General features: G+C 41.2%; 1 protein-coding gene across 1 annotated transcript in view; it reads left to right on the forward strand.

Annotated features, from left to right (window-relative positions):
- The window catches only part of ABTB2 (ankyrin repeat and BTB domain containing 2), a 141,498-nt gene that overhangs the window by 113,130 nt on the left and 16,233 nt on the right, over positions 1-12,135 (forward strand). The window contains exons 4-6 of the mRNA XM_062576394.1: positions 4,113-4,265; positions 9,659-9,824; positions 11,789-11,878. Of these exons, the coding sequence (XP_062432378.1) occupies positions 4,113-4,265; positions 9,659-9,824; positions 11,789-11,878 (409 nt within the window). The remainder of the gene's footprint in view (positions 1-4,112; positions 4,266-9,658; positions 9,825-11,788; positions 11,879-12,135) is intronic.

Here is a 12,135-nt window from a genome sequence, read left to right on the forward strand (position 1 = left end):
TAACTTTTCTTTGACAGAAAAGTCATGGCCCTGGGGCTTTTTTAAAAATTCTTCAGAAGAGCACACTTTGGGGACTAATATCTTTGAGGTAGACCAGTTAACACTGGAAGGCTGCAATTCCAAAGTGTATCCTAAAGGATTGCCACACACAATCTCCACATGCTAATCAAGTTATAGGCCATTCTAACCGAATGAGTACAGTAAATTTTCCAGGAAAAGTTACAACCACTTTCTACAGATGAACTTGCTCTAAATTCTCTGCCAAGTGCTGCTGATGCTATTGGCATCTTTCTTCTTGGTTATGCCTAAATAAAGGAAAGCATTTTTATCTAAACGAGGGCGAGGGGGAAACACAACAGATTCCATTCTCTTTCTGAGTACATCTCCCATCTCCAACCTGGTCCCCTTGGGGACGGAAAGGTTGTCCAATTCTAACTGGAGAAAATTTCAAAGAACCTATGCATTAAAATATTGACAGCACGTAACAGTATCAGACATTACTGTGATTTTTTGCAAGATATATGGTAGGTGCCCAGTGACTATTACTTTCCAGTGCTATGTAATTCTCCAGCTTACACATGGCATTACTCTCTCTTAAGATAACTGCATGACAAGAAAACTGAACAAAGCAATGGTAACGTTCTTCACAGAAAACAGAGAGTATGTGTTCTTGGGCAGCACCAAACTGCTCCTGGGAGTCCAGTAGTTTCCCAGGGCTGAATCAGTTCATGTGCAGAATTTAATGAGCTGCCAAATGCTTCTAAATGTCAAAGTCCTGAGGAAAATGCACATTACAGAACATGGCATAGACATAAATGTATAGACAGAAATGCATTTCTTTAGCTTGAGGCATCTCCCAGTTAATTTTCTGTGAAGATTTCTTCCCTTCCTCTTCGTCCAGTGTTTTTCAGACTGTGAAATGATCAGTATTTCCCTAGAGGCAGATAGAAGCCCAGGTTAAGGGCCACAGGGATAATAACTGTGTTTATTTTCTAGAAAAAGCTAGTTAGTGCAGTGAAACCCAAGCTGGCATTTCATTCAGTTGATCTCTCTCTCTGCTCAGATCATGCAGCAGTATTGCTTATCTGGCATGTTTTTAGCAAGCAAAGTAAGATAAAACTGATCCTGTGAGCATGCCCACAAGGACAATATGAAGAAAGGAAATAGATAAAAGAAGTAGGGGTAAAGAATAGAAAGCCAAGCTCAAGCTAGAAATTTTATGGAGAAGTAAAGCTTTTATAGGAAAATTGGAATTGAACTCATTAGTCAATCCTGCTGGTATAATGATTTATCTGACTTGTGCAGCAACATGAGTGATGAGGTTTGGGACACATTAGGATAGCAGCAGGAGGAAAACATCTTTCATGCCACTTCATTTGCAATCCAAAATCTCTTTTTGGTCCAGGGTAACAAGGCAGTCTGTTGAGCCTGAGTTTTAGAAACCTTTGGAAATATCTGCTGAGATAAAATCTTTTTTCTCCTTTCCTTTCCTCCCAAATCAGACGTTTCACTTTTGAGGTCTGCCTGTGCATGCAAGTCATTTATAACTCTGGCACATGGCAAATTTTACAGAACGGAAATTTCTTCGTGGTATGTGTCATTTCTGGTGCAGGTTCAATGGTATTTTTTCCTGGCTGAGGACAGCTTCTTGCTGAATGGTACAGTGTGCAACAATTACCAAGGTTATGGTTCATCACCTGATAACATCACGAGGACTGTGCTAGAACTGCAAAATGGATCAACCTAGTTCTCTGTCCAGCAGCATTCTCAACACGAAAGCGTCAGAAGCTGTGATGTGGCCTGAACACTTTAATTGGATACAGACACAAAAGATGGTAGATAAGCTCGCTAATAAGAGGACTTTCTTTGCTCCTCAGGTATTTCTTCCCACCCCCTATCTAATTTCAAGTATTTAATTCCAGTACTTTATCGTACCTCTTTATCGTCACTAAGTTGGAACCTTTAAATAGTGTGCTGGAGGCTCTGCTGTGTATGTAAAAAGTCTCGATAATAAATTTAGGTTTGTCTTTTAAATGCCTGAAGTTAAATGATGTAAATGTCACCTCTGTTGTGGGCCAGATAAAGACTGAAGTTTTCTGGAATAGACTGCTGAAGGCATCTCCAAACAGGCACTGTGGATTGCTCCTCTTCCCTTAGGGAAGCCAGTCAAGCCTGAATTGGCTGTTCTGTGTATTGGCTGTAGTGGTTCGTCCTGTGGATATGGATGTATCCGGGATGAGTTGGAAAGCCTAAAGGGGTTGGGGAATTCAGATCGGACTTTGTCTTTTCAAGCTACTGGATAATTCTCAAAGTGAGGGATCTAGAAGCCTTAACATTTTGATTGTTTGCTGTAAAGTAGGCTGGTGAAAGGCAGTAGGTGGTGTTCTGTCAGGAATGCCTTTGCGTTAGCAATCCTGGGTTGATCAGATGCTCGAATGGATCTGTGATTTTTGCAGACATTTTTGTGCTACTCAGGAGAAGAGAAGAAGGAGCAGAGGGAAAATTAGTGCACTGCTTTGTAAAGAGATTGTGGCACCTTTTTAAGAGTATACCTTGCCATTGGCAAAATGGAGACAGATGGCACACGTTTTATGGAGTGGAGTTATTCTAGCCTGAAGGATGTTCAAAGCCATACAAAGGGAGTTCTGCTTACAAATCCCATTATTGATAAATGATTTCTAACAGGATTTGTGCTGCTTACTCTATTGTGTTCACATGTGAACACACATACAAGCATATACGTGCACAGCTTGGAAAATGCCTTTCATGGGTTCAGCTACTTTCATTCATACCAAAATAATTTTATATTTTCTGGCATGTGTCTTTCTTTTCTGAACCTTATAAAGGAAGCAGTGCCTTCTCCTCTCAGTTCTTTATATTTAAGCATTTAAAAGAAAATGGCTTTTCCCAGCATTAATAAATTAGTTATTAGATATGGGAAAAGTGTTTTCAATTACAGCTGGCGTTGCTGAGCCTTGCAGAGGATGTCCTTAGGAAAAAGAAAAACAAACAAACAAAGTAAATAATATACATTCTGACTGTGTACAACCAGATTTGTTAATTCAGGTCAGGTATCACTACATGAAACTTATGAAACGTTTGTGATGTATAACGAATTTTGGACTATGTTTGTCAGCTGTTAGAACCTGGTGATTATGCTCAGCTCCCATGCTGATATGAGATTGTGTATGACAATATTATAATACCTATATATTTTTATGTAACCTCAGTGCTGTAGGGTAAAACTTCACTGTACTGGATGCAATACAAATTAGGAACAGATAGATTGCTTTTCCTCAAATTGCTTGCTATCTGAGCAACGTTGTACATGTATTTTTCCATGGAGGTGTCTCCATGTTATTCCTTTCATTCTAGTCAGCCTCCTTATGTCTGAAATATGTGCCAGCTGGTTTACTAAGAAAGATCCTGTAAAACATAGTTCTAACAGTTCTGCAGAGATCTAGAAGGACAGCTGCATAAAAATGTAGGTGTGCGCTCTGCATGTAATGAATGCAAAAAGCCACCGGCTTGTGATGGTATGATGTAAAGATCAAAGTAGGTAGCGCTGAATGAGCCAGGGTGACTGAAGTTTCAGATAGTCAAGGGTATCTTCAGAACTGCTAAGTGAGTTGTGGAGTAGCCTGTACATATGGAGTATGTAGATCAACAAACGCAATTATTATATAAGCCGCACACCTGAGGTGAGACCTGTTCTGGTCTAAAACAGAGCGTTAGCCACTTGGGCTGAGAGAACTGACCTGTAGCTAATAGCAGGGGTAGATCCCTTATTTTCAGTATGGCCTGATTTCTCGCGGGGTAAAATACATTGCACAAAACCAACATGTCCCTACATGACCTTAGTTTGAATAAGAAGCAATTCAGATGACCACAGCTGAGTGGCTGAACCTGTGTCTCAGCTCCAGTTCTTCGCACCTGCTGAGCTAATGGTCAGTCTTGCTGAGCACAGGAATGCAATTTGCCTTTGCAGGAAGGGTTTTGTCTTGGCCTGCCTCGTGGGGCATGCTCAGGAAGCGACAAAGTATGCTTTTGTATCTCAGTACAAGATAGCAAAGCAATGCTAACTATGATGGATGTTTTCATTTTTTGTACAGGCCTTTCATGCTTCTGCCCCCGCTAATGGAGTGGATGCGAGTGGCTATCACCTATGCTGAGCACCGGCGCAGTTTAACTGTGGACAGCGATGATATCAGGCAGACAGCCAGGCTACTCTTACCGGGATTGGACTGCGAGCCACGGCAGCTAAAGTGAGTGGATTGAACTCTAAAAGCAGCCAAAATAATTGTAACTTTACTTCTTACAATAGTTCGCTGGAGCAAGATCTTAAAATACTATATAGGTGCCACATGTTTAACCTTTTGGTATTGCAAGAGCTAGAGAAACTTTGGTCAAACACTGCAGCTGGAGCAGAAACATTTTTATCTTGCCAAAAGTTATATAGGAAGAACGTGATGGAGAAAGATTGAAATATAAGTAGCCAGTCTCCTAGGGCTAAGTCTTAATTATAATATTGTCTTTTGCTTTTTGAGATAGCTTGATGAAAAGTGCAAATACTTTTTAAAATTGTCTCCCCACGTATATATTGAAGAGGGATTTGTAATAAGTTTGGTTCATTAGCTTAGTTCATCATAGGTATTTTGTTCAGTGTCTAGTCTGTTTAAGATGCTGTCATTAGCAGTGATTTTTATATCAGTTGTATCTTGAACATTACTGCAAGGTAATTTTTTGTTTCTCAGATGAATTTTTTCTCCTATGTAACTATCGGTTAAATGAGTGGGCTGGATACATTAATAACAACAAACCCCCTAAGTGAGGAAACGATATTCTGAAAAGATAAAAATATACTAATTACTCTTAGATTTTTTTTTTGCATGAACAGTAAAAGCAACAGAAGGCTTTTTATCAGGAGTCCTGCTTCTGGTTTAGCATCTTTTTGCCTTTCCCCTGGGGCAGCCAAGGAGGCTGTGGCCTTTTGCTACATCTCAGTCTCCCATTTGTGAAATGGAGGATAGTACTTATTACCCACAAAACCCAATGCAGAGCTAAATTAATTGCAAGTATACTGGTGGAATTAGGTGACTGAACTCTGATCCAAGTTCATTCGCAGCATCTCTGCTGTTTTTTGACTCTGCCTGCTATGATAATATGGGCTAAGACTGTTCCACGTAACTCCACAGTTGTTAGTTACTGGGGAGCGACACTTTTTAAAGCTACTCATGCAGTGTAGCTTCCCAGGTGAGCCCATGCACCTCCTTTCAGGTCAGCCAGGCAGGGGAGCTCAAAGCACTGCCGACCTACTTGAAGTCTCAGCTGGGAGCTGGTAACCATCCGCTGAGGGTCAGGAAGGAGCGGTTTTCTATGATGTTCCTCTGCTGTAACCAGCTCCTGGTCATCTTCTCAACTACTAGGTCCTGCCTTTCTCCTGAGAAGTGGTGCATGACTGACCGAGGGTGCTACCAATCTTTTTAACAGTGATTCTCAGGAGGTGTTTAAGCTCCTTAACTTTGGACTGAAAGGAAGCAGCTGTATTCTGGGCTTCATGGCCACAAAGTGTGATTTGTGCACTTAGGCTGGGAGCCTGTTGTGGAAAGCATTCAACTTAAGCAAACACTCTTCTGGTTTATGTATGGATGGTAGGTGCTAGTCTATGCTGGCTAATATGCGCTAAGCTAACTATGTATATGTACCTAATGCTTGAATATTTGAAATTCTCTGATGAATGATACTACAGAAGACTAAACCGATCACAGTTCCCTCCAATAAGTTTCATGGTTTTTATTTCAGTCTTTGCTCTAGGAAAATTGAAGCTTCAGTGATACAGCTGTGTAATAAAGGTCCCATTAGAAACCAAGAAAGTCCAAAATAATGTAGGCAATAAATAAAAGTGAGAAGCAGACATACGGGCCTCCGCCACACTGTGGAATATTCAGGAGTAAGCTAATTCAATTGCTGGCTTGTTAAGGATCAACCATGCTGGTCCGTGGAAGGAATATGTTAGAGGTTTTCAGCCAGTTTGATGTTATTACAGAAAGAAAAGCAAATCTGTGAGAAAATTAAAATACTTTCATACCTTTTACTTCATCAAACTGTTCCTGTATAGGGACATATGCAATATGTGCTCCATAAAGGTGAAATAACTTTTGCTTTAAAGTAACACATATGTTTGTAATAGAGGATCAAAATCAAAGTTAAGCTTCATTGATTGTTTGTTCTGAACTATCTTGCCTGAGTTTTATTTTCAGAGGACAAAGAACATTCTGATACACCATATGAGATGAATAACGTTGTCTTTTTGCTGCATGATAGACTTAAACTAACAGAAATAATACGAGGAAAGAGAAGTGCCTCATTTACAGTGCCCATTATATGATCTTTTCATTTAAAGCAGTCATTTATATCTAGCAATTACAGCACATTTAAGGGAAAAGGAACTCTTGGAACTCAAGCCAAATTTATCCATGTCTTGCTGCATGACAATAGGCAAATTGCAACTAGTTTTTCTTTTTTATGCACAAGCTAAAAATCAAATAATGGTATTTCCTTGCAGTGGTGATGCATCAGGTAGATATATGTTGGAATCTCTGACAGAAAAGTCATACAGAAGAACGAAATACTATTACTACTACCTGAAATTCAGGTGTCTAGTATCTGTCCACTGACACAATTGCTTGGGCAATATAGTTTTCCATGGCTACTGTTTCTGTTTTAGTGCATGAATCCATAAATTTAAATACAAATTTATGGATTTTAATATTCAGTTATTATCACACAGTCTCTGTAGTAATTTCTACTACTGTTGCAAGTACTAGTAGAGATCACTAATCAAAAGTTAGGGACAAAGACTTCCTTTCCTCACAGCAGGATAGATTTTAATCACTCACTAGCAGGAGCCACCTCACATGGAGTTAGCTTGCTTATGAATCCCAAATAACGCACCAGGCTTCTGCTCCTACCCCTTCAAGGCACAGGCTGTACTTGCCCTTCCAAACTAGGACCTTGTCCCTCTCCCCTTCCCCACTCTCCCACCACCTTCAGTTCTTCCCGTTATTGCCTGGGCACGGCTGAGCGATCACGGGAGCTGCAGTCTGGGCACCTGCCCGAGTACAGGCTTTACCCTAGGAAGCGTGCAAGAGAGTTTGCCTCTCTTCCCCGCAGCGTAACAGCTCACATACAGAAAACGTGCTGTGGGTACAGCTGCTGCACAGCAGTTGTGCCTGTGTGAGCACTTTTCCCTCTGGCTCATGTAAGATGCTTCACCTTTTATCACTCTCTAAAAGAAAAAGCTACTTACTCTGCATACATCAAGAGCAGGCTGTCAAGCACTTACTGCAGAGCGGCAAGTGTGTAGTAACTTGCTGCCAGGAAGTGTGGCGTGGGCTAAGCTTGTGGGTCCCCGAGAAGTAAAACCTACAAACGATACTTCAGATTTTTGTACCTGAGCTCATCTGCCTGCAGAAGCAGCCTCCTGGCAGCTCTGCACTGGGATGTGCAGTCCACATTTTTACTATGTTTCTCTGACAGCTCTGTGCAACTGGTTTGTTTTTCTGTTTGCTCTGCAGGACTAGTTAGTGAACTCACCCACGCATGCATGCCCACCTGCCCACCCCAACAACACATCTAAATACCACTGAGTGGAATCATGCCTGTTAACAGAATAGAAACTGTGTGCAAGGACAGGTGCTAGGCCTTTAAACCCTTTCATTTATTTTCTGAGGTTCACTGGATTTCAGGCAGTAATATCTTTTTATTTTGTTTCTTCGCATAGACTTCTTGTCTTATATAAAAGTTGTGTTACCATATTTTATAAAATATTTTAGTGTCATGATACCGTACAGTTACCTTGCCCGAGCAGTCGTATTAATTGGCTGGCCTAGCTCTAGCATTGAAAGTTTATGATGTCTAGCAGTGAGCTGTAGCTTACTTTTGCCTTACTGTTTTCATCATGCTCTGTACTGTATGTGTCATTATCTAGTATGTGGATGCTTCAGAGAGTTTGTCTTCTGTTCAGATATTTGTCCTCAGCTGCCTCAGAGCTACACTTTATTCACAGATGTATCTCCAAAGAGCTGGTGACTCCAAGACTGTCACTTTGCTTCCTAGCTGACTGTTGCCCAAACCATACTCTGATCTAGTTCCTTTCTGAAAGCAGCTGCGGTGGGATCCTGGTTTCCCCTGTGACAATGTGACTGGCCGTGGGCTGATTTTTGTTAGCTCAGCACATTGTGTGTAGCAGCTGGTCACCATTTGTCATCAGCCATCCATGCAAGTTCAGAAGCATAAAAAATGACCAGATGAATTAATACTTGAATAAGATTCATCTCAAGTCTTCTAAGTAAAGCGATGAGTGTTTTACTTATCTGGCAGGCCATACAAAGTTTCCAGAAGAGGTTAGCGGTGTTGAAAGAATCTCATTTTTCAAAGGAACTTGGCAGGCCAATATCTCACTCATTGGGAGTTAGCACAGCAGCCTGTGCTGAAAACCAGACAACTAGTGGAGAAGGCATCCACCCTGAAATAACATCAAAGAGCTGACCACGTCGGTGCCCAAATGAGATAGGAAACACCTCCAGTTTGGCAGCGTTCCTTCAGTGAAGGAGATGCGCTTCCAGGTTTGGAATTCAGAAGTCTCTGAGCTGATAACCAGAGAATTTATCGTAATCTCTGGACTCCTTCCAAACAAGATAAAGGTCATTTGATAGTCATCTAGAGGATAAGGTTTTAATAGAGCCTCATAAAAATGTTAATACACTTCCTTTCATTGAAGTATTGGAAAAGAGTTGAGAATGTTCCATTACCTAAATTTCATTTTGAAAAAACAGATTTTTTTTCTCAGAAAGAATGTAAAGGCTCATTATCTTCTTCAGAAATGTCTTTTATTGCAAAGTAATAGCTAGTCTGGCAGACAGACAGCATAATTGTTCCATCGCAGAACTATACTGATATTTTCTGTATATGTACTTTCTCACCACCTATTTTTCCTCATTTTAATGTGTTTTATTTATCTTTGATGGACTATCATTATACAATAAAAATTTCTACAGGAAAATACACATCATACATAAAGCCATCTCAAAACATACTATATGCAGCTAGTTACTTATTTAAAACAACTGCGGGGAGGGGGGGCGGTGAGAAGCAGAACCAATGAAACCTGATTTCTGCAGATGGGCATCCTGTGAGGCCTGTGCCTCCACCACCACAAGCACCTCGCTGCTGTGGTAGCCCGGTTGCTCTGTGTATTTGCCCATCGTGGTACAGGCACATTCCCGCACCCCTTCCCGTTTGGCTGGGTAAGACGCGGCACAGGCCGTGCCTGGTTCCGAGCTGCCCTTGTAGCGAGGGGCTGAGTAGAAACTACCTCACCTGGTTGTAGAAGGAATAAGGATTTCTTCCTCAGAGCAGGGCACCAACAAGGTGCCTCTACTTGGGCACTGCTTTTTTGCAGTGTTTTTAAGAACTTGCTGTCTCTAAGACTTAAAACTTCCACCTCTGGCATGGCTGATGTTAGCCAAATTTTCAGAAGTTATTACCCTGTGGGGAAGGTATATGATGGGCAAAACCACAAGATTTCATAAGTCTGATTTTGGTAGGAGATGAGGCAAAAAACAAAACAAAACTATAGAAATTTTGTCCTTTGCAGGCCTGAATGCTGTTTTAGTTCCTTCCGGAGACTGGATGCTAAGGCTGCTACTGAAAAATTCCAGCAGGATCTGGGTTTCCGAATGTTAAATTGTGGAAGGACAGATCTGATCAACCAAGCAATAGATGCACTGGGACCTGATGGGGTTAATACTATGGATGATCAGGTATGCCATAAAACTAAAGAAAAATGTTCTTTGTGTGAACAAATTGTGTCCTCCCCTCAGTGGAGCAAATCAATGCATGAGGTCTTAGGTGTTACATCTCTAAAGCCTTTCTAATTCTAGCTTGTGTTTTAGTCTGAAAATGTATCCCTTGGAAAAAGGAAAGAAAAAAAAAAAAGGAAAGAAAAGCGCCTAGGGTGAGTTGTTTCTTTATCAGCTGGAATGTAGGTCTGTTCCTTGGATGGCATGTTTCAGCCACTAATGGAAGACAGGTTAATATGCTGACAGTGAATGGAAAGTCTGATGTTGTCTTAATGCGAGGACAGTTTCAAAGCTACGCTGCCAAAAAGCACTTGGAAGCTATGCTCTCTTCTGGTTCATCAGCTGAAACCCAGTCCAGGTCAGTGATGACTGACCAAAAGGTGTTACTGTCTGATGGCTTTCAGGCAGTCTGTATGAAGTGAACTATAAATGCTCAGTATGTTTTAGAGAGTAAGACATAGCACAGAAAACCCCTGCAGTGTTAGTATCCCTTGGTAGCTTTGCTGAAGTAGCTCAGCTACACTGAGGTAGCTATATTTTTGTTTTATAGTGTTCCCTGCTCAACTACATTGTAGCATAGGAACTGGGTAGTTTGTGGAGTCTTTAGCTGCTTCTGCTTGTGCTGTCAGTCCATCAAATAACAGCAGACTCTGTTCTCTGGGGCATCATTCACTGCATTGAATTAGCTTTTAATTAAAAAAAAATCCTCCTCTTCCAATGAGCACTCATTACAGCTGTCACAGCAACAAGAATGAGCTGTCATTAGCTAAGTCATCCTTTGTTTGAGGGTTTTTTTTTTCCAGATCTCTGAACTTGAAAAATAAAATGAATCTTGAGGAGTAAGTAGGGAATGCAAAAATTATGTCAGCCAAAAGAAAAGATAAGTCTGTGCAAACCTTGTAGTTCTAAAACCCTGGCCATGGCAGTAAATATGGGCTTGTGCCTGCAGACCTGACTTTTGAATTCTCAGTGAGGTTCACTCATCTCTAACATGGATGCCTCCCCTAAAAAACAACACACCATCACCCAGGAAACAAACTCTTTTTTTCTTCAATTTAAAAAGCTCCCCATCTTTGCAAATGTCTAGAACTGCCTCAAATGCAGGAAGATGGGAATTGTTGCTGTTTTGAAGAGATGCCTTTGCAGATATGTTGAAACTCCTCCCTGAGGTTTACTTCTGCTATACAATCCAGGTCCAACTGTTTAAGATGAAGCTATATTATTGCCTAATGAGCATTAAAGATGCTGCCTGTGGAAAATTTCAAACTCGCAGAATAATTAAGGGCAGGAAAAAGCCCTAAGAAGTGATCAAGAGTAGATTTTGCTAGGCCATTTCCTTTCTGGTCTTGGCTACTTCTGGAACGAACTCTTTGTAAGTAAGAGTAAGGCTCATTTCTCTCATAATTAATCTCTGAGCCTTCATGGTTTGCTGCTTGAGGGGCTAGAGAGAGCAGGAGAGAGAGAGAGAGGAAAGGAAAGATACTGGTTTATGAGATAGAAATGCTGAAATATTCTTCAGAAATACTGAAATATTACCATTTAGCAATGGCAATAATATTTGCCAAATATATTCAACAGCGTACATTTGTGGCGTTTTCTGCTTTTTTTTCATCTGGCTACAAATGATCTGAGAAATGATTGTGAAACGATGACTCCAGAGTAGTGACCGTGCAGGGACTGAGGTTTGGAGCGATCCCTTTGGGAGCCCTGCAGTCCTGTGCCCTGGTGCTTTGGTCTAACTTTTGCCCCTGCCCATTCTAGTCCATTGTGCCCATGAGGCACAGAAACCAAATGGTTTGTGCTCGTACACATGCTGCTCCTGCTCATACACTGCATGTAAGAGTCAAACTCACTCTAGCTGTGACAGATAGTTTTAGTGATGATTTGTATAGAAAAGTAACTGCCTCTTTTTTTCCTTCCTGAAGGGCGTGACCCCACTAATGTATGCCTGCGCTGCTGGAGATGAAGCCATGGTCCAAATGCTTATAGATGCTGGAGCGAATTTGGATATACCAGTGAGTAATGAAGGGTCCTCTCCCCTCAGTTACTCATCCTTGATCTGTAAACTAACACGAGCGGTTATGAAATCTCTCCTGCCAGCTGAAGGCTTCATTTCTAGAAGCTTCTGTACCAGCCTCAGAGCAAGGCACTTCTTTCAGAAACCATTGCTTCGAGGGTTTGTGAGATTAAAAAAAAAAAAAAAAACACTTTCAAAGCCCCTTGGAACACTCAGCGGCTCCAGTTATGATTTGCACTGGCAAGCCTAATAGGG

Source organism: Rhea pennata, chromosome 5, assembly GCF_028389875.1.
Source record: "Rhea pennata isolate bPtePen1 chromosome 5, bPtePen1.pri, whole genome shotgun sequence".
NCBI lineage: Eukaryota > Metazoa > Chordata > Aves > Rheiformes > Rheidae > Rhea > Rhea pennata.